Source organism: Gobius niger (genome assembly GCF_951799975.1).
Source record: "Gobius niger genome assembly, chromosome: 14".
NCBI lineage: Eukaryota > Metazoa > Chordata > Actinopteri > Gobiiformes > Gobiidae > Gobius > Gobius niger.
Window position 1 is genome coordinate 6,759,022 of NC_136865.1, and position 22,512 is coordinate 6,781,533.

Below are 22,512 nucleotides of genomic sequence, written 5' to 3' on the forward strand. Positions count from 1 at the left end.
TAATTCGTCGCGACCTTTCGTTTGCCCTCTGCTGAGCGCGTTCCCATAGCGTTCCAGCGGATCAATAGCAACAGCGTTTAGCCCAGACCAGCCCGAGTCAATAGCGCGTACAAATGAAATTAAATCCACCACATTGACGGTTCGTAACAGCTTCTGCATGAAAATATGATATAGATTGTTGCTAATTTATGCATTATGTGAGTCTCCGTACATATGCAGTGTAAACAATGGATTCCAAAAACGAATGTCTGCCATGGATTTGCGCAAAATATATAATATTATGGCTGCACAATAATTTTAAAACTTGCTATATGCCATACAGGTGTGCAATTTTAGTTCATGTATTTGTTTCATTCTATTTACCTCCCACCTGAACCGAGCACATTTTCTCCAGTTTGGCTTTACCCCAGTCCAAAAGCTTCTGGAAAAAAGCTGTGAAAATAGCAACAAAACTGAGACGAAAACAATGATGGAAATGTGACAAAAAGTGAGAAAACATTGACAAAAAAGTGACGAAAAATTGATGAAAAAGTGGCAAAAATTGGACAAAAAAATTACAAAAATGTAACAAAAAAGACAATTTACAAAAAAAAAATGACAAAAAATGTGACAAAAATGTGATAAAAATTTACGAAAAAATGACAAAAATGTGACAAAAAATTACAACAAAATTACAAAAAAGTTACAAAAATGAGTTGAGGTGAGGAAAAAGATCCTCTCGGTTCAGGCGGGAGTTAAGAGGTTAAACACAAACAACTAAAAAAAAAAAACACTTGGAGTTACATTGTCTTGTTCATATGTTCCCTTTATTTATTTGAGTGTATTTTGAGTGTTATAAGAATTTCTCATCTATAACTTCATGCCTTTTGGAGATTAATATTTCATCTTCCCTCTTGTTTCATTATTTACATGAAACTTTCGCACTCCACTGTATAGAATCTATAGAATATTTTACACGGACAACAGTGCAAACAGCTCACAAAAAAGCTTGAAAAGCCGTGCCGATTTCCCGGGATTACCAACACCTGGTAATCCTGGAGCTACCCACTCAGAAAAACTGTCAATAAGTGTTGCCATGTGGAAAAACTGGCAGATTTGAGCATTAGGATTCAATGTTTTTTTTTCAATTTCGTCCTCAGTTACAGCTGGAAGGCCACGGAATGGAGCGAGTGCCGCGTGGACGTCCTGCTGAGCCAACAGGACCGTCGCCGCGGCAACCAGACGGGCCTGTGCGGGGGCGGGGTCCAGAGCCGAGAGGTCTACTGCGTCCAGTCCGCCGCCGATCCGCCTCCTCCTCCCCCTCCTCCCAACCTGGGCTCCCTGCGCAGCAAAGAAGGTACGGGACGTTTTTTTTTACGCACGCGCCGTGATCCGTCTGAGGCGCGCAGGACCCGCCATTAGCCTGAAATATTGATGCGCGTTACAGGAGCCAGAGAATCGGCGTGAATAATTGATGCGAAATATCTGCGCATGACTTATAATTGGTAATAATGAGTTCGAAGGGATGGACGCTTTGGCGCCGCTCAGAATGGTTACGCACGGGAGCTTCTCTGGACTGTAAGCCGGTTTGTTCCAAAGACATAAAGCTTCAACGGATTGTAGCTGGATGACGGGATCAAAGCTACATATCCTAAACCCTCCGCAGAAGAATTTGGAACATGAAATAAGTTAGCATAAGAAGCATCACTTCCTTTAAAGCAAAACCGCGTAACATTTCACCACATAAACATATTAAGCATTTTTATTATACGGCTCTTCACAACGTAAGTAGAAGCTCCGTTGATTTGAATGGGATTTCCCAACGTTCTACCGGTCATTATTTTCTGATAAAGGACCTCTGAGAAAAATAATGACCGCTGCCCATGGCAACGGAGTTCGTGCTTTCATATCACTCCGCGCGTACGTAGTAGCGGACACTATCTGTCCCGTCACTGAGAGAGAAGTCGGGGGAATTGCTCGTGAAGTTAGCGTGAGTCAGACTTTCAATTTACCCAAAGATTCACCACCATTCCTCCAACTGCACCTTCAACGAAGTAGCTAGGCTAGCTGCTAGCCTTGCTGCTTCTAGCCTAGCCAAACGCTGCAGCGCAACGCGCAAACTTTAGGGAACTATTTGTCGCGGATGTCATTAAATAAACCTTTCGGCCTTCATAAAAGCGTACGAAGTTTATGTTGTGTGTGTTCAGTTGGCAAATGGCTGTATAATAAGCGGGATAATGTATAGAACGCTGGTCATTATCGGGAAAATAAGTACCTTCAGGGCGAAACAAGACCCCTCCGCTTCGCGTCGGGGTCCGGTTCGCCCTGTCGGTACTTATTTTCCCGATAATGACCAGCGTTCTATACATTATCCCTTACATATTATTACAGATATTTTTATTGTTGAAAATTAGCTAAAAAATAACCAAAACATTGTGTGTTTGCTGTGAGCGGCTCACCTCTCCTCAGACCTGGCCGTGACTTTACTGCGATCGGGATGTTTCCAGCTCGTCTCCATGGAGATGTTGACTAAAGGCAGCCAAATATGAGACTTAATAGGTCCTCATCCAAATTCATTCTCTGAAAAGCATTTTCGGTGCTGAGCTGGTCATCAGGAGCATGTCTCGTATTGATGGCGACATTATCATCCAAAATGTTACGTTGAGTGCCTTTAAAGTGACAGTCTGTAAGTTTGCAAAGTGAGGAGAGAGTGAAATTGTAAACTAAACAATCAGATTCCTCCCCTCTTTAGCCAGAAAGCCCTTCTTAGTTTTGCAAAATGAGGAGAGAGGGAACAGAATTTCCAAAAAGAAATGATCAAGCTCCTTCCCCTCCCTCTTGATTGGACCAGGCAGGCCGGTTCACAGGAAAAGCTCGTCTCATTGGTCAACACCGGAGGATACCAGACTCTGATTAGTTGCTGAGCTACGGGAAGGAAGGGCTTTACAAAAAAATAATGCTATTTCCAATAAGACTTCCAGACCAATCACTTTAAAGGTGCATTATGTAACTTTATAAGTGGAAAAGAAAGTTGATGATAGCGTGTATTTGACCTTTAAGTCACCCAGTGGCTGTTTTGATGGTTGCGCATACATCCCATCTAAAAAACCTAAAAAGCAATTGATCCCAGAGCGTCTGTGATGAAAAATAAAGGCGCCATGCTGACCACTAGCATCAACTTTCCACATAAAAAGTTACATAATGCACCTTTAATTAACAGATAATGCAATCTATGCTTTGCTTTTTTTTTTATCTGCCTTAGATATGGTTTACACTCAGTTTAGACCGTATTTTGTCCTCTTTAGATCTATTTTAGACTCTTTTTAGACTTGGTTTAGTCCTGAATTATTCTAATCTAGGCCAGGTAGTGCTTGGAAAGTCACATAATATAAAGTTTGAGAATGAAGTTGGAATTCTCAGACATCCAGGTAGATCTATGGCTGCTCTAAAAGTAGAAATGAAACAAAACACCACTCCGGATGTTTATTATGACTTGGTAAAAAAAAAAGCCCAGTAAGTCTGCTTAGCATAAAAAAGTGCTTAAACATTAAGAATAGAATGATGCATATTTTTAGCCTCGTTAATATGAATGCGCGGGAGTCTAGCGGGAGACCAAGATGTGTTTATGAGCTTTGGAAATCATTTGCCGGGTCTCGCATTTGTGACGCGCCCTGGCAGTCGCATCATCTGTTCTCGGTCTGCACAGTCAATTATCACCCTCCTCTTTCGCTGGTATTAAACCTCTCCACCAGTATGCTAATGCACCAGGCCGAGGGGGGGGGGACGGAACACCAGCGCTCGGTGAAATGTGCAGCATTAGCTTATCCTGTGCTGCAACAACATGCCCCAACCCATCTGGTCAGGGAGGGAGAGAGGGATATGAGCACTTACTGTAAAACAAATAAAAGCAGTCTGAGGCTCGAATGGCTCCAATTGTTCACATTTGATTTTGGTATTTTCCTGGAGCAAATACGGAATATATAGAAATGTCATGCAGATTGGGGTTGGTTTTGTTAAGAGACAACACTAATCGGAATGAGACATTGTTTCCAGAAGTCTGAGAAGTTCCTATACCTGATCAAAATAATAACTATGTAAATCATGACCTTGACGCATCTGTTTCTGAAGTAAGTATACAAACTTTATGTTGATCTGTATACATATTTATAAAAAATAAGGAAATGGAATGACAAGAAGGCAGTTTTAAAATCTACATATATTAATTATAAATCCTTATAACGTATAGTATATAAAATTATCGATTACAAAGCGAAAAGTGATAAAAACCTTCCAGTATCATATTCACAGCTAAAAAGAACTGATTTCAGTCTGGATTTGAACATTGTCAGAGTTGAGGCCTGTCTCACTTCTTCTGGGAGACTGTTTCACATTTCAGCAGAGTAATACTGAAGAACAGCCTCACCGTGTTAAGTCCTGACTCTGGGACAAGCAGGAGACCCCTCCCTTAGGTTCCCAGAGCTGAGATGGTTCATGTGTCTTTAACATGTCAGAAATGTACCTTGGGGCCTGACCATGAAGAGATTTGTAACAAGCAAAGCTGTTTTGTTTGTTTGTCCTCTGCATGTCCATGATGTGGAACCAGGCTGGTGGTCAGAAACACCTGGTTGGAGGATTCACCTATTGCACATGTTTTTAGTGGTGGGGGAAACCGGAGTACCCTGAGGAAACCTATACGCAGGCACGAAGAGATCACGCAAGCTACACACAGAAAGGCCCCTTTCAGGGATAGGAATCGAACCCGGGACCTTCTAGCAGTGAAGCTCTTTTCTCTGAGCGACGTTGATCAGGATTACATCTGGAAGAGGATCGATTTCCAAAACCAAAGGATCAATATCAGAATAGCTCCCGAAACCCAGCACTAGAACATCTCTCGATTAACCCAATAATGTCAAACACCTTCCAACCGTCCAGTGCAGTTTAAACGGATTCTAATGAACACTTTGTGTGAGATGAGACTTGTTTGAGCTGTCAGTCCTTGAAGACAGAGGCGGGAGATAACCATGCAGGCGTTCAGACGGAGCCAGCCGTGCAGGCGTCCAGAGCAGTTAAATTACGGTGATGAATGAGAGTGAGTTTCTGAGTTTCGTGCACCTGTCGTCAGTCCTCACAGCTTTTCTCTGTCTTGTCAGGTGTAATTTCAGCCTTTCCTCTCCAACATGTAAATGAATGCTTTGGCCACACGCCTTCACATCACAGACGCATAAAACTCCAGGACGCCACACCGGAATAACTGTGGTGCAGTCTTTCAATTTAATATTCGATTTGACAACTTATTTAAGGGCTGTTAAAGGTGCATTATACAATTTTATGAAAAGTTGATAGTTGTGTGTAATTGATATTTTTGTGACCCTGTGGCTGCAGGAGTGGTCCGCATGGCGCCTTTGCTTTCGATCACAGTGGCCTCTTCAACACTCCAGGGTCAATTTTTCTGTAGGTTTTCTGTTGAGAGGGTCTGACAGCAGTGAAAACCCAACAGAAACTCTAAAAACAATTGATCATGGAGCATCGTAGACACCACTGTGATGGAAAATAATGGAAAGAATAAAGGCCACTGGGTCACTGAAAAGTCAAATACGCACAAATAAAAACTTCACATAAAACGTTGCATAGTAACCTTTAATGTTCGTTGTAAAAAGGCTCCTGATACCTGATGTGGTGTCTTGTGATGTGATCATGTTCCTGTGTTTGCAGCATGTGTCTCAAATGAACACATTATCTCTGAAATATTGAGAGCAACGTCTTTTTTTGGCCTGCAAGTTTATATCTTACGTTTGCTTTTAATTGCACAGCATAGCATATTAGAGGGGGGAGAGTGTGGAAAGACATTCAAGAAACTGCTGGAGCGAGAACTCCAACACCCCATGCTGTTTTACGGCAATTCAAGACATCCTGTAACTCGTTGGCCGTGCGTAGATCCATTCATGCAGGACATTTCTCACCTCTGTGATTTGGTTCTTCAAGTCTTTTTTTCCTCTTACTGTCATAAGCTTCCACATTTATTTCAATTAGGAAAGACAATGTGTTTCTCTGATTGGTTAATCCCTCCTGAGTCAGGATTCTTTGTATCAGAAAACAGTTGGCTATAGGGCTGACAATTCCAAGTCTAACATATTATTCAAATGCCTTGTATGTTTAGCCCATTTTCTAATTGTCAATTTTAAAGCATTTGTTGTGGTCCAAACTTATTCCTTGCCAGACACATTTCCAACATCCCGATTCTTCACAGGAACGGGCCTTGCAGAAGCTCAGTATTGGACATTATTAATACTTTCCCTGTGTCCTGAAGTTTCTGCCACTCGGATGTGACTTTGAACCAAATAAGTTCTAACTCTTTGCCCTAATTAGGCCGCTGTTGTCTTCTTTCGCTTTGAAATCCCGGAGCTCCTATGACAGGTTACGCTATTATTAATACCCGCTGTCGAAAGCACTCTCCGAAACATTGACACTTCTGACATTTTAATCTCGGAGAACATTGTCGAAATCCTTCAGAGGGTCCTTCAAGACACGATCCGAGCCGACAAAACAAAAAGGCGCCTGGCGGGATGGGGAACGTCGGAATGGGCGCGATGTCACTCGGATCATTGGGAATCCCATTGGGCGGCACAGGGAGACATGCTGTAGAACAGATGTGGCGGCGGGGGGGGGGTGAGGGAGGTAAAAGGGGGGGGGTTATGGATGGCAGTTGGCACATGGCAGCGCTGTGCGGCGGGTCGTGAGGTGCCATAATTTGGCGCTTGAGCAGGCTGGAGTCTAGACCATCTGGCTGTGAGGGAGATGGCGGGAGAGAGGTACCTGTGCAAGGTCAGGGAGAGGCGCGGCGTTCATTCATCAAGGGTTGGAATAGGGCGCCGGCGAGCAGACGCAATGAAGCGGGGGGGTTATCTCGTAAAGTCTGTGGGTTTTCAAAAACGTGACCCGTGCGGAAGTATTGTCATTAGATTTGTGTTTTTCTTCGACAATCAAGGCTCGTTTGTTTGTAATACCCAAACAAATGAAATATTGGTGATGTGGTACTTCTGCCATGATGTCAGTTGACCTTTCACAAAACCCCGCCCCAAAACAGGCCTCATCGCAACCTTTGCTACCCGACATTCTCCGGATATCCTCCCATGGAAACTAATGGAGCTGCTTCCCTTTCAAAGCTGATGAATAAGCTAAAATTTGAACCAAGCTAATACTCGTTTACCATCCAAGTGTTTTTTGAGCTGTCATTGCTGGACGTCGTCACAAACAAGCCGTTTCTGCCGTTGGAATATCTGAATCGTTTCCTTTGTAAGTGCTACAGGACGCGTTTAGTTAATCATGACTAAAACGTTACTTAGCTAAATAAGACTCGGGGGAGACAAAGCCACGGCAGTCAATAGGGGTCTGTGACTCGTGTAGTAGGTTTAGCAAGCAGCTAACTTAATAGTAACACATTTTTATTGTCTGTAATAGAACTATTATTTTTTATTTATAACACTGATATTGCCAACCACAGCCCCAGAGGTGACAATGTCGCTATCACTCATAACAGCGGGCTAGCACTGCCTCAGGATTGGATGCTGACACATCGATTAAGAGAAACCATGCCAATAATTTGCACTGACCATAGAAATAATTACCTTTCGATTGAAATTTTGATTTATTGCACAGCCCTAGTCATTTGCTGGACCCATCCTTCGAGCTGTGGGGGTAAATAACAGAAGAACTAGCTTATTAAGTTATTAATGAATAATTTAAGTTACCCAGGAAAGAGAGGGCGTTGTAACACAAACTTTTGTTAAAAGTTACTTACACTTGACTGTGTTTGTTTATCGACTCGGCGGAATAATTGATGAAAGCATGTAATAAATCACTGCCTCCTCCATCTCCAAACCCAGGTCCCGGAGCGTCTCCACAGCTGCGCCATTAGCCAGGAGTGAGACGAGAGTTATTCAGAACAAAAATGCCCATATGATACGAGAAAATGAGAATGCGAAAACAGCTGAAGACACAAATGAACACCATTACATCGGAGCTACTTATTTTGTTTCCAAAGTCCTCCGTGAACTGCAACATCAAAATTGGTCTGAGATGTCTTAATGGGTATATGCACTCCACAAAGCCTGCTAGTGTAGGCCTAATCAAAAGTTCTTATGAGGTTTTGCTTGGGATATTTATCCTTAAACGTAAACTGCACATCTAATCACAGTAGCAGTAGTTTGAAGAGCGTTTCCGAAGAAGTTCAGCCAACTTGGAAGTGAACTGGGCGTTGAGCTGTGTTTTGGCACACAGATATGGATAGATGGACAACACTTGATGCTGCTAAACTAATGCAAGGATCCCCTGCATTTCAGAACATAGATGTAAACTACGATGTTGCAGCTATACATGACACTCCTTGCTATGAGACGAGTGCTATATTGCACAATCATTACGCTTTTCCGATAGAACTAGTCAAACCAGTCTTGTCTCAGTCTACGTGACAGCTAAGATCCAAATTTCCTTTTGGGGGCTAGCAGTGGGAGCAGCGCAACTGCTCCGTTCCTGATCGACCTTTGCCAGCTCATGTTTGTTGTGACAATTAGCTTAAAACCGAACCACTGTTTTGGGGCTAACTGGGATGTCCTACGGATCTTTAACAATATGCTCACGGGCTACGCTAGGGGTCGCACGCAGGCTCAAATCCACCTAAAACTCTTGAACAGAAGCTGATTATTAGAGGCTAAAGGCTAACAGTACTTGATGCTATGCTATAATAGGGTACACCAGGCTACGGCTCTTGTAGCCCTTTGTAATAAACTCTAAATTCAACGAGCACAACTCAGTGTGCCGTCATTTCAAAGGCCGCTTTATCTGTAGCTGTTGGTTTTATTGACTTTATTGTTTTCTTGTTTTCTCAAGATTGATCAGAGCTAGCTGTAGCCGTTCAAGCAAGCGCTCCTGTCACTTGTGTTGGACTATAGTGCTGGACAATGGCATCTCCGAAGTAGCTAGTAAATTAGCCCAGGCAGGTCGCTGATCGGCTCAGGGGAAAGTCAGATGACCTCACCTAAAAATGTGCCGTCTAGTGGTGCAGCCATAGTTCAAAGCTTCCTATTTCTTACCCGGTGTCTATCGATGATCTCCAGTCCTTTGAACAACAGCGATCCCGCGACGCTATCAGTTCATATTATCTCCATTCATCACCTCACCCCCAGTCCTCCGGAGCGCGGCCGACAGCGGGAAAACACACATTAGAGAGTACGCGAGTGGCACTTATTGGAAAATGCGCACAGACGGAATAAGGCCATCACTCAAGCGCTGACACATCACCCACTATGGCGTTCCGTGGGCACCCAAGGGCACCCCCACATGTGCGCACACTTTGGCAACACTATTAAAGAACACACCTATGGCCGAGCGCAGCCAATTTGCATGCGAATGAGGCCCCCGCGCTGCTATTGTGGCACCTCCAGAAATGATTCATCAAGGCGCCCGCTGACCTTGTGCAGTCACCTCCCATACCGTCCGTCGAGACATAACGGGAAGAAAGGCTGGGTTGATTTGCGAGGTTTAGTGGGGAATTTAATGAGCGGGGTGTTACACGTCGTAAGAAAGAGCTGTTAGCTTATATGGCAGTGGATATATAAATGATTATAATAAAAGACAGGGGATCAGGGTGTTTGAGACTTTATTTCTTGCAAGGATTTTCTTTGTACAGTTTCACTTTCAGTTTAGAGACAATAGTGGGGCCTGGTTCAGAAGGTGGTTCAGTCCATGCCTATACCCGGAGCCGCCCCTGGTTGTAATTTTTCCATTGCTTAAAGATGCATTTATTTATTCAACCAGGAAATTCCAACTGTCGACCACTCCGTACATTTTGTAACACGAGAGCAGGGGTTGACAAGTTTGTGACGTGGAGGGCTGATTTTCCTCACCTCCAAACCACCAAGGGCCAAACCTCTCAATTGTAGCCCAAAGGAACGCGCCATTTTCTAGAGATGCAACTGTTGTACATCAGGGGTTCTCAAAGTGGGGTCACGAGGCACTGAAGTGGGAGTCACGAGATGATTTTTGAGACAATATTTTTCTACATTTCTGACTTTGAATTTGATGTATTTTGTATTTCAAATGTTGCATTTTATTGAAATTAAGCCAAATATCAATTTACAGTATCCAAACTAACATCATTAAACTTGATTTTAAATGTTGTGCACCTGAATTTATTATAAATAGTAATTGTATAACAGTTGTAACAGTTATAACAGTTACTAACAGTTACTAAAAAACTCGATTTACAATTTGATTAAAATATATCATTACTGTTTTAAGTTCAAGTGCATCAACAAACCCCAAAAATAACAAATCGGTGTAGTACTACATTATAAATGACCTAATGGGATGTTTCCCTGGAAATTTCCAAGATATTGACAGTGTTTAAGTGCTTTCACAGGTATTTCATCTCTGATGTGTGTGATAACGTGTCTCTAAATCATCTTGGGGGCTTGAGGTTGTATACCGAAGGGCTGGATTTAGCCCCCGAGCCTGACATTGCCTACCCCTGCCCTAGACTGTACACTTTAAATTGAATGAGTGTGATTTATACTGTATTCCTGTCGCTCAGAGAATAGAATTTAAAACAGCTCTGCTTGTTCCAAGTCTTTTTGTGGTTTAGCACCAAAGTACATCTCAGACATGTTCGAGCCGTATGAACCATCTCAGGCCCTGAGAACTTCAGGGAGGGGTGTCCTGGAGGTTCCCAGAGTCAATAACAAACATGGTGAAGCTAAAGCTAAAATCTGAACAGTCTTCATGAGGATGAGTTGACAGTGTTCAAATCCAGGCTGAAAACATTTCTTTTTACTTGTGCATATGACAACTGAAAGTATTTTATCTTCACTCTTGCCTTTAACTGTAATTCATTATTTTTTTATGTTGATGTTTTATGGATCTTTGCATAAACTAGTCATTACTAAAAAAGTCTGCAAAGCTTAACAAGTAATGAATAAGAAAAAAAGTGAAAGACTGGAATGTTCTTTTACTGGCAAAATCTCCTTTGTATGTGTCACCGGTCAGCCGCAAGTAATTCCACTCCTTACAGATCAGGGTCAGCAAAGCTAAATCAATAAAACACTTAATTAAAAAATCTCAACTCGATACGCATTCATTATCAACCTCACACTAACTATCTGATCTAATTATACAACCCATTCTCCTTACCTAACCCTGACGTATCGCCTCTTGCAGCATTGCGACCCGTGGACAGCGACCTGTGCCTGGGCGTGTCACCCAACACCACCCAGTTCTGCCACATCAGCTGCCCGGTGGAGTGCGAGGTGTCGGCATGGAGCGCCTGGGGACCCTGCACCTACGAGAACTGCCAGGACCAAGTGGCCAAGAAAGGTAAGGCGCACCGAAGACTGTGTGTGTACGCTAAATCGCCAACAGAATATTGTTTTTTTTCTATGCAAGAACAATGCTTGGGGAACTTGACTTTGAAAAGAGTTAATGCCAGAAAGTGTATTAGCATGCGCACAGTAGCTTGTCAGTCAAACCATGAAGAGGCAGCAGGGCGTAAAACCTGGAGAAAATTAAAAAGCACATGGGTGAGTGGCTTTGTTTGTGTCCGTCTTACATATTTGGACTTGGGGGGGCCGGGCTGCTTAAGGAAAAAAAGATTGGGAACTGAGGCTAAACTAAAGGAATGAATGTGTGAAGAAGACTGATGTGTTCGCTGTCCGTCTAATGAGAGCTGTTTTCTCAGGCTTGTTTACAACGGGTTTTGGCATTAAAAGTCTAATTAAGTCTAAAGGCTACTTAAGATTATCAATAAAAAAGCATTAAATTGGATTCCAGCTGCAGTTAAGTCTAACTTTCCTTGGAAATAAAGACATCAATTGACAGTTGATATTCAGCTGCAGTTTTGGCTGAAATTGTTTCAGATTTTTGTTTCCAATTTGCTTTTGAATAGCAATATTTGTCCTCATTGTATTTCTAAACCCACAAATGCAAAAAAAATAATCCATGTTTGGGCTTTATAGCTATGGTAATCAAATAATATTCTTATTGTAGAGTAAACTTCATTTGGCACCATAGATCTACACCAGGGGTCCACAACTGGCAGCCCCGGGTCCAGATCCGGACCGCCAGAGGCTTTAGTCCGGAGCTTGTCATCCTATCAATATACTAAATTTCTAAGTCTTAATTACAAATTATTGAAACAATTTGAATGACATTGAATTGAGATGGCAACATTTTTCATTCATTAATCAGTTCTTCTTTGTAAATAGACAACTAACATTTTCAAGAGCAATGACTGCTCCCCCATCCCTGGACATAAAAGTTACAAAAGAAAGGTTTTCGGACCTCGAGCTGATTTAGTTGTGGAACCCCTGATCTACACCTTTACAACAGAGAAACATAACCATGCGTGCTGTTGTGTGTCTAAATATAGTGGATTTTCCTGCAGCGCGAATCAGGAACTCAGGCTAAGGCTAAATTAGCACAGTGTGTTAGCATTGGCGGTCCGCCACATCCCAACTGTGAACTGCTGCCGATACGAGCTTCTAATTAACTCAAGTGAACAATCGGGATGTGCGGGAGGGCAAACAACGCAGTTAAGCAAATGGCACTAAAAGGCATCCAATTCCTCTTGCAGCCAAGTGCATGAACCCTGTTACATCACCATGACAGTATTTGCTCTTTACCCAAATTCAAAAGCTTTTTGAAACAACAAAGTGATAAAATAGCGACAAAATATCGCAGGAAAAGCAACAAACAGGTTAAGGTGGGGGGTAAGAGATATACGTAAAGCTCACACACTGCCAAAGTTTTAACGTTTATAAATAAAAGGAAAAAATGCATTAAAGGCCCTTTATCTGACTTTTTTCTTTTTGTAGGGTAACATTATTCCAGGTATTATAAGAGGTATTCCATCAAAATACTTTTTTAGTCAAAATCTATTGAAACAGGTTCACTGCCTTTAATTCTGCTCCAACTTAAACCAGCCAAATAAGACAGGCCTACCTAAACACATAGGACCTACTGCATTGTCATATAGCTTGTACATGCGGCGGGCTAACTTCTCTGCCTCCACTCTCCGCTCTCTCTCCTCAGAACAGCACGATGGCAGTGTGACTAATGCGTGTTGACTCTGTCCTAATGAAGCGCCTCAAATGAAGGGGGCCAGCTCACGTACAGCCCCATGTATCTTTGTGATAAATCCTCATTCTACTGCTCTCCACTGCCTCCGCCGTCTGACTGTACCAACAGACCCATCCTCTCAGAGTGCACACAATTCCTGCCTCACATCCTCATGTACGAGCACGACTTTCATCCATGTGTCTATTATGGAAATGAGATGGAGTTTAATGTTATTGAACAGCGGATCTAAGGATGTAAAGATGCTGACAGAAGTTATATTGGAGCATGAATCAAGTAACCTATCAGAAGACGCGGGAAATGTGTATGTACAGGGACGTTAGAACTTCCCTTTTTGGAAACAGTGTGGTGATGTTAAGGGTGGGGGGGACACATTTACAAAGCAGTCATCACTGCCCCAGAGTGCTGTACAGGTACACGGTGCAATAATACAAAACTACTAAAAACATAACAATATAACACGATAAGAAAAAATGAAAATTAAACAGTAAAAATATGAAAAATGCTCAGCTCATCTCGTGTTAAAAGCCTGTGCAAAAAGAGTAGCCTGACTAATATTCAGAGAGAGGGAGTTCCACAGTTTAGGGCCGGCTACTGCAAAAGCTTTATCTCCTTTACTCTTTAATTGAGATCTTGGACGATCCAGCAAACATTGTCCCGAGGATTGCAGCGCTCTGACAGGGGCGTGCAAAGACAACAATTCAGATAAATGTGCTAGTCCATGGTCGATTCTAAAAGCAACAGGTAACCAGTGAAGAGACGACAGAACAGGAGTGATATGTTCATGTCGTTTGGCTCCGGAGAGCAGGTGTGCAGCTGTGTTTTGGATCATTTGGAGTCTGTGAATCGATGACCGCTTTAGACCAAAATACAAAGAGTTACAATAATCCAAACAAGTCATGATCAATGCGTGGACAACCTGTTCAAACTGGGTTAAAGGCAAGTAGAGCTTTACCTTACTTAGAAGCCTAAGTTGGAAAAAAAATAGTTGATCTGTTTTTCAAGCTGATATGAACTGTCAATAAGAAATCCAAGACTTTTGGCGGATAAACAGCAGTGAGACGCAAGTGGACCAAGAGCACTGCCAGTGAGGTCAGGCTCACCAAAAAACACTATTTCAGTCTTTTTCTCATTCAAATTGAGAACATTCAGCCACATCCTGTCTTTGACTTCTTTAAGACATGTCAGTAAGGTGGCAGATGAGTCAAAGCAATGAAACTGAATCTTGAATTTCTGAAAAATTGAGCCCAATGGCAGCATGTACAATGAAAACAGAGTTGGCCCTAAAATTGAGCCTTGGGGTACCCCGCAGGTTAGTGGGGGCTTTCAGCGAGGTAAAAGAACCAAGGTTTACCTTTACCTATACTAAGGACCGTTACAACACCTGAGAATGTCGAATGTGTTGGTCTCTCTCCCAAGCGAAGTCAAATTCTTCACAATGAACTCCATCTTCACTCACACAAATTGATTTCAACCTCGGGCGACTGATCTCCCTTGAACATGGGCCTACGCACTGGGTCCCTTGTGATTATTTACTGTGGGCTTATCTCAAAAAAGTTTGTAACGATCGTCCACAGACCCGGGAAGACCTACACAATGAACTTTTTAGTTAAACACTGCAACTTTCTTGAGTTTGGTGTGAGCTGTTTTTCTCAGAGTAACAGAATAGTGTGAGAAACACCCAACATCAGTGCTAGCAAAAAGAGAATTTACATATCCCATAAATATCTTATAAAACCGGCAAACAAGTGTAGCTTTTTAGAGACGGCAACACCAAATTGAAATGGTTAGCTCGGTTAAACGCTCTTCAGTGATAAAAGACCGTTTTTATTCCCCACTTTCCGAAATTATCTCATTAACGCAAACCAACTAGGAACATTGACGTTCCTTCTCGGCAAAACGAGCTCCCCAGTTCACATGAACGCAGCATAAACCTTTGAGGTATATTTCCACTAAAATGAAAAAAATACGTTAATAAACAGGAGATACACCGTTGCTGGTACTAGCTTGTCCAGCGCCGCTCCCTGGTGCTCGTATCTCGAACATGATCAACCCTTCGTGCCGCGTGTGATTGTTTCCGTCAGCGCGTGTCTTCCCTCAAAATGAGTCCCGCGGCTCTGACAGGCGTCGTCCCCCCTCTCGCACCTCGCCCATTCATAACTCTCTCTCCCCGCAGATAACGCCGGCCAGCGATGCCTGATAGAATTGAATCCCCCCTCACCTCCTGCGCTTCATCTTCCCTCACCCCCAGACGCAGATAACGCCTCCGTCAATGGCTCTCGACACGCGGCGGTTTGTGTTTAGCTGACCCGTCTGATTAAATAGAGCTCAGAAAGGGGAAGGGGAGGGGGCGTCGGAAATGAAATAAAACGGACTGGATTGGGTTGTTTCCGCACATCAGCCCCGCGGACTCGGAATCCCGCGGCGATCCGGCCTTATCGGACCAGAGCAGCAGCAGCAGCAGTAGCCGTGTGTGTGTGTGTGTGTGTGTGTGTGTGTGTGTGTGTGTGTGTGTGTGTGTGGATTAGGGGCGGGGTCACCTTGGACGAGCCCCCCGTCAAAAACCCCCAGCCCTCGCCCCATCCCCCCTTAACCCTTTATGAGGACACGGGTCGAGGAATTCTGTGCCCTTGAGGGAATGACACTGTTGTGAACAAAAGCTGCTGGGGTTAATGTAACATGGCGTTTTTGACCTAATATGTTTTGTAGGTATTTTTTCTCTTATGAAGCACATTTTATTGCTTTATTACTTACACGTGTCGGGTGTTTTGATCACGTTTCTGCCGCGTGAAGAGCCACACACTCTTCAACACCAGCGCTATAGCGGGATCAGTATATTACGCTTCTCTCGAGACACGGACAGTGTTTAACTCACGGTGGAATTAATAAAGTTACGTGCTTTATTTGTCATTTTACAGTTTTGACCCGCTGGCAAGCTTCTAGTTTGTCCTGTGAGAGCTTAAAAAGGATGTAGCCTAAATGTTGAATGAAGTACTGTACATGAAGACGCTGTAAACGGGAAGCACCGGCTGTTGCTCACTCGTAGCACACCAAGCCTCCACCGGCCTCTTCTTTACAAAGCAATTCCCTCTAGCCATTGGCCACGAGCACTGACCCAGCAGGCAAGACGGCGCTGCTTCTTCGTCTTCTGTATGAGTTTTACGTCTATTGTTACCTTTCATGTTCTCGTAGTCTTGCGTTTTACCTTTTTCGGTTAACGTACCTGCCAATCACGTCCCTCAGAGTCGCAGGGATAACATCTGGTCCAATACTAAATGTCTTTGTAAAGAATGGGAAATATGTGCAGTCCAGTTGGTCAGGCTAGCCATACTTCTGTAAGTCTAGACCAGTGGTTCCCAACCTTTTCTTGTCTCACATAACCCTTTTAGGCATTCATTTATACTCCCCTAACTTGAGGATCCTGCCAAAATGTTAACAAAGGGAGCAACTGAACATAGATTATTCAGTATTCAGTGTTATGGTCAAAATAGAGCTAAATACTCTCAAAGTCAAACCTTTTACTGAAAACATTGTTAAAAATAGCTTTTCGTTGACAGTAATATTGTTTGTGCTCAAGTACCCCAAGGGTACCAGTGTTTGCCAACCAGGGGTACAGGTACCCCTGGTTGGCAAACACTGGTCTACTACATGGGCAGCTGTGGCCACAGACAAAACTTACCACCACCTAATAGCTTGCATTGTGATATATTTATTTTGCGATGATCTCTTTGTAGCTGGCTGGCTACATCTATAATTAATGTGTTGAAATTACAGGCTATCATCATCATAGTCAATTTGTATACTCATCAGAATATTCACAGATATTTTCCAAATCCGTCCAGCCCTAGTACGGAATTCTGATTAATTTAAGATCATAAAGTAGAAAATTAGTTGCATTTACAAAGACAATGTAACACACGAGAGGAGTCTTTACTGGTTTGTCGCCGGGGTAAATCCATGCCGTCTCCTTGGTGACCGGTTAACTCAGGCTCGCCCGCTCTTGTGTCTCATTAGGAAGTCTTGGCGCCGGTGTTAATTTGCTTAAGTGGACAGCGACCATTTTGAGCTCGGAAACGAAAAGGCATTATCCTCCTCCTCCACCTCCTCCTCCGTTTTAGATTAAAGCTCTCGTAATGAAGCGGAATTATTGCGGTTGTTGGATGTTTCCGTCAACTGCGGGGTTAATGGCCTGTCACACGAATGCGATGTAATAGTTATGATAAAAAGCACCCCGGGACTTTGGAATTTTAATGTGCGAGCTACGTACAAAAACGCGTTCAGATGACACTAGGGGGCGCCGGAGGTCATTAGTGACAATGGAGGTGGTGTCATTAGGCGCCTGTTGTTTTTTTTGAAAGGCTGAATGGTTTTGGGGGGAGAAGAGGGAATGTTGGCTGAATTCATATTGACTGGCTGTGATAAACGTCTACCGAATCTTCTTAATTCACTTTTTGACTTGTGCCTTTGCTGTGCAGAAAGACCGCCATGGTCCGCTTTGACGACCATTCCAATTGAGCATCGTTCCTTGTCTTGCAGGCTTCAAACTGCGGAAGAGGAGGATCGTGAACGACCCCACGGGCGGGATGGGGAACTGCCCTCACCTGGTGGAGGCCATCCCGTGCGAGGACCCCAGCTGCTACGACTGGCTGGTGGTGAGGCTGGACGAGTGCGTGCCCGACAACGACAGCTCGGAGTGCGGGCCGGGGACGCAGAACCCACAAGTGCAGTGCGTCAACAGCGACGGTGAGTGCACACGGGAAACCTTTTTCTACAAGGGCTCATCACTTAGTGTCGGGGGGGGGGGGGGGACCTTCTGTATGGAGGGCTTGCAGTTTGATTCTCAATTGCAACAGCCATGTAGGTAGTTGCTAGTGATGTTGAGTTCATGGCAAAATTGGATTTTTGGAGTGGGTCTTTAAAGCCACTTTGCAGAACACTCCTGGGTATATGTTGCCATGGACATTTTCCCACCACAGGAACCTTTTAAAGTACCAGCCGCCCTTTTGATCGCTTTCCGACAGGGGAGAACTGGGACTGGACTGCTTTTGTTGGAGCTTTTTTAGCTCTTGCCCTGGAGTTATTTTTAGTTTTTATATATTTTATATATTGAAGTATATTTTATACTTTATATTCATAGCAGGAACTCTTTGGTGATTTGTTTATGTAGCAAGATACGTACATGTCTTTAAATATGTATTAAAAAAAGCACAACGCAGCTGCTCATTTCAAGCCAGTTCGACTCACACGCTTTAATCTCGGATGTGGCGCTCCTCTTTGTTATGTTTGCATCATGAAATGAAGTGATATAACTGTGAATCCGTGTTTTTCTGTAAATTCAAAGCCAGCTCTTTGCACGTTGTAATTCTTGCTCATTTATTGAATTTCCTGCGGTGTAAAGTGCAATCTGGATGCCTTCGGACACATGCTGCAAAGTCTGTTATGCTAACGTTGCCCTAACGTCATTAGAGCCTCTGTCTCATTGTTGGCTTAAAGGAACACGCTACACTTTTTCCACACTGAGATATGTTCTTACCTGAGCTTAGACGCGTTGATACGTGCCTGTCTGGTCTTTGTGCGTGCTATCAGTCACGCTAAACAACCAAAGATGTTGTTAGCATTTGGCCACTCCCAGCATATTCCTATAGCTCCAAACTGGGGTGAAGTTGGAAGTACGTATAAGCTCGTCTAAGCTCAGGTAAAAACATATCTCAGTATGGAAAAACGGTGGCCTGTTCCTTTAATGTAGTGAAAGCAATGTGGCACATATGGAATTGCGGACTAGCTGAAACATTTTTGGCAATAGAAAAAACAAAAATATTCCACGGTATAGCTTTACAAATTGCAAGTCGCATCTGATGCCCCGTTGTTATGGCAGACTGTGTGTTGTCTGTTTCCGACTATCCCGTGGAAAGTGATCAGAAAGTATTATCCGCGGAGAAGAGGAATGGCGGCCTTATTGCCTGGCGGCTCACTCATGATGACTGTGTGAGTTTGTGCGAGCTGACAGTAATTGCTGGCTGGCTGTCTGGGCGAACATAAGTCTTCATTACAGGCTACAAGACAAAGACCACCGGTTCAATATCCATTCTCTGTGATAGCACTCTCTCAACAGCAGCGGCTTCGCGCCTGCCGCTGGATTATACGGTGTAGGTGTTAACAAAAGGCAATTATGGTGTTCATTACCGCAGAAATGGCTTTTTCTGGGTCTTATGTAACCGTCCACGATTGAAGAAAAATACAAGATTGGTGAAATAAAACTGACATCTTGTGTGAATCAATGGCAGTAGGAATGCACTGCGATACTTACAAGGGGCTCAGAGAAAATATGGCTGTCGAGAATGTAATATATAAGAACTAGAGTGAAATATTAAGCTTTTAATGGAGTTATTTTTTGGCAGTAACCGTTAATGTAAGCCTCTACAAATGTGGTGTGTATTATTACTCTACTTTAGTGGTGGGATTAATTACAGGGTCTTTAATTAAGTAATCGTAATTGATCACATTTTAATCGAAAACCAAAAAATACAAAACCCCTTTTTGCAACTAAATTATTTAATAAATAGACACATCAATAACAAATTTATTTATTGTTGTTAATCTGTTAAGCCATTCAACAGGCAGTTGAAGTCGCATTTATATCTTTGCAGCTTTCAGATGTGCCTGATCATTTGTGTAAGTTGTAACGTTTTCCATTGTATATAGTTACTGCAAAATGGGCAACAATCATTTATTTTAAGAGTTTAAAGCAGTACTAAGTAACGTGTTTACCTTAATAAATCCTTTCGTAGTCCCTGTGGGGGTGATACAAGTGTTTATGGGATGATTGGAGGGTCTTTCATCTCCCCCTGGTGTCTCTGGCCAGAAAACCATGTTTGCAACTTGAGTGCCACCGGTCCGGAGAAAGCAATACACACTAATGGAATCACGAAGAAGAAGCTAACATGCTAACGGGCAAAGCTAACTGCGGGCTAACGTCACTTTAAACAGTATTAACAGACAATTTTGAGTGATAAAAAAATATTTCCATTGGATAATTGGATGCACAGTAACCCTCTCTCTCTTCGCCTTTCCTGTATTTACTCTCCAAGACAATTAAAAAGATAAAAAATCGTAACTTGCCACTACACCTGCAGTTGCGCTTATGGCCTCTAGGGGGAAGAGTTACTTAGTACTGCTTTAACATTTGCTCTACTCAACAGTGGTCTGTCGGTTGCGAAGCATCTGTATCGTCCATCACTGTTGTGAGCGGATGTAGTGTCAGATTTACGTGCGTACCAGAAACAGGCAAATAGAAAGTTACGGCACTTGTTTTTAAAAATGCAATTACATTTTTCATCGTTATAATTGATCAATTAATCGAAATTAACACATTCAAGTCCCAGCCCCACTATACATAACCTGGCAGAACCAGATTAATATTCCAGTGCTAAAAACATTTGCATTGATATCAATCTGGGACCACAACCTCTTGAATTGTTCGGGTAGAGGTTGCATGTTTGGAGCAGCATTTGCTGATTATTGGATCAAGAACACTGCAAATCCATTTAATGTTTTGTTTTGATAAATGTTGTGTGTGTTTGTGTTGTGTGTTGCAGCATAGGTCGTATTTTTTTGTGATCGCCGTGTTGTTAAATAGTGTCTTTTTAGCCAGAGCGAGTCAAAACAAGACTTAAAAATAGAGCTCAAGACAGAGCGAAATAGTGCTCAAGACAGAGCAAGTCAAAACAAGACTTAAAAATAGTGTCAATACAGAGCAAAATAGTGCTCAAGACAAAGTGAGTCAAAACAAGACTTAAAATAGTTCTCAAGACAGAGCGAATCTAAACAAGACTTAAAAATGCATATAACTGAAAGTATTTTATCTACACTCTTGCCTCTTACTGTAATTGATTAATTCTATGTTGATGTTTTTATTGATTGTATTTGTTTTCTCACATTTATGCAACTGTGAAGCACTTTGAATTGCCTTGTGTATGAATTGTGCTCTACACATAAACTTGCCTTGCCTTGCCTTGCCTTGCCTTAGCCAGAACCAGTTTTGGTTCTGTCTGAACGGTGAAGGCAGGTGTGGTTCAAGATGGATTCTCGTGTGTTTGTAAACTCACAAATAACATGAGAATTCAGTTTGCTGGCAAGGTAATACTTTATATACATACATGGACAACGTATAGTACACTCTTTCAAAAAGTCACCTGACACTGATACGCCTGCAAATTATAGATCTTTTGTACTTTACTTCTACAATGTTTGAAATTAGAGTGGCATAAACATATCAATGTCAAGCTATTATTCACGTCTAAGACTAATTTCTAAACTAGAGTAGTTTGCAAAGGGACTGCCATGTAACCAACTACGCTGCCTGGCCAAAGAATTAAAAAAGTGGCCACCGGATTTGTAACTGTTCTGATCACAATACCCCTTTCTTGAATAACTTGTACAGGCAAAGCATCAAACAATGACAAAAGAGCTTTCTCCACACTTTGATAAACTAAAATGAACAGAAAAGACAAATAATCCGTTTGCATTTAACGTAGGCGTCGCTACTGCATACGACTCCCTCATCTTCGCAACTCATCCTCGTCGTTAGCAAATATGATGAAAGCGCTTCCACAGGTGTTTCGTCTCCTCACACCCACTGCTGTGTCATTCACAAAGAGCCTCCACCGCCGCTAATCGCCTCATAATACCAAGCGCTCTCCCCTGCGCGTGTACCAGGTTACTCTGCCCGCCGCCGATTTCTGCAGCGATTAGCTTGGCCTTCCTTTGAACCGCCGCCCAACGCAGTAATTGGCGCCCATTGTTTGTACCCGTTTGAAGAGATTTTGTGTAGTTTCTCTTTTTTTTTCCCTCGCTCGTGTGTACAAGCGCTCCCGTGGGCGGCGAGCAGGCAGGTGGCCAATGCCGGAGAGTCCGAGGAATCCGTCAAAAAACTCGTGAACTAGCGTCATTGTCTGGTGCTGCTGTGATGAAGGGAAAAGAGCAAGCGGAAACAAGATTTGGCGTCGTGCGTTGTGCGGAAAGAGACTGAGAAATTCAGAAAGAGGAGTGTTTGAAGGGGGTTCAGAAAAACAAAAGTGCTTTTTAGAGATTCTTGTCATGGATACAGAGGGGTTTGGATGGACGAAATAACAATCTTGACCGTTTATTTGGATGAGGGAACGCTAGAAAGCATGATTGCTGAGGGAAAAGAAATGAAATGTGGATGCAAAGTGGGAGATGTCTGCAGCAAAACAACACAAGGTAAACAGACGATGAAACCCCATGTTCTGAACTTCTCAAGACAAACTCCCCAACGATCTTTGGAGGACATGCGTAAAAACCTACCAACATGTATATTCAGGAAAGCAACAATTAAAGACTAAGTCAGGATCATCAACGAAGTCCAGATCACGTCCGCCGGGCTTACAA

General features: G+C 42.9%; 1 protein-coding gene across 1 annotated transcript in view; it reads left to right on the forward strand.

The window, feature by feature from the left end:
- thsd7aa (thrombospondin, type I, domain containing 7Aa) overlaps window positions 1-22,512 on the forward strand; it is a 213,304-nt gene that overhangs the window by 110,182 nt on the left and 80,610 nt on the right. The window contains exons 4-6 of the mRNA XM_079571198.1: window positions 1,140-1,336; window positions 11,191-11,346; window positions 17,641-17,847. Of these exons, the coding sequence (XP_079427324.1) occupies window positions 1,140-1,336; window positions 11,191-11,346; window positions 17,641-17,847 (560 nt within the window). The remainder of the gene's footprint in view (window positions 1-1,139; window positions 1,337-11,190; window positions 11,347-17,640; window positions 17,848-22,512) is intronic.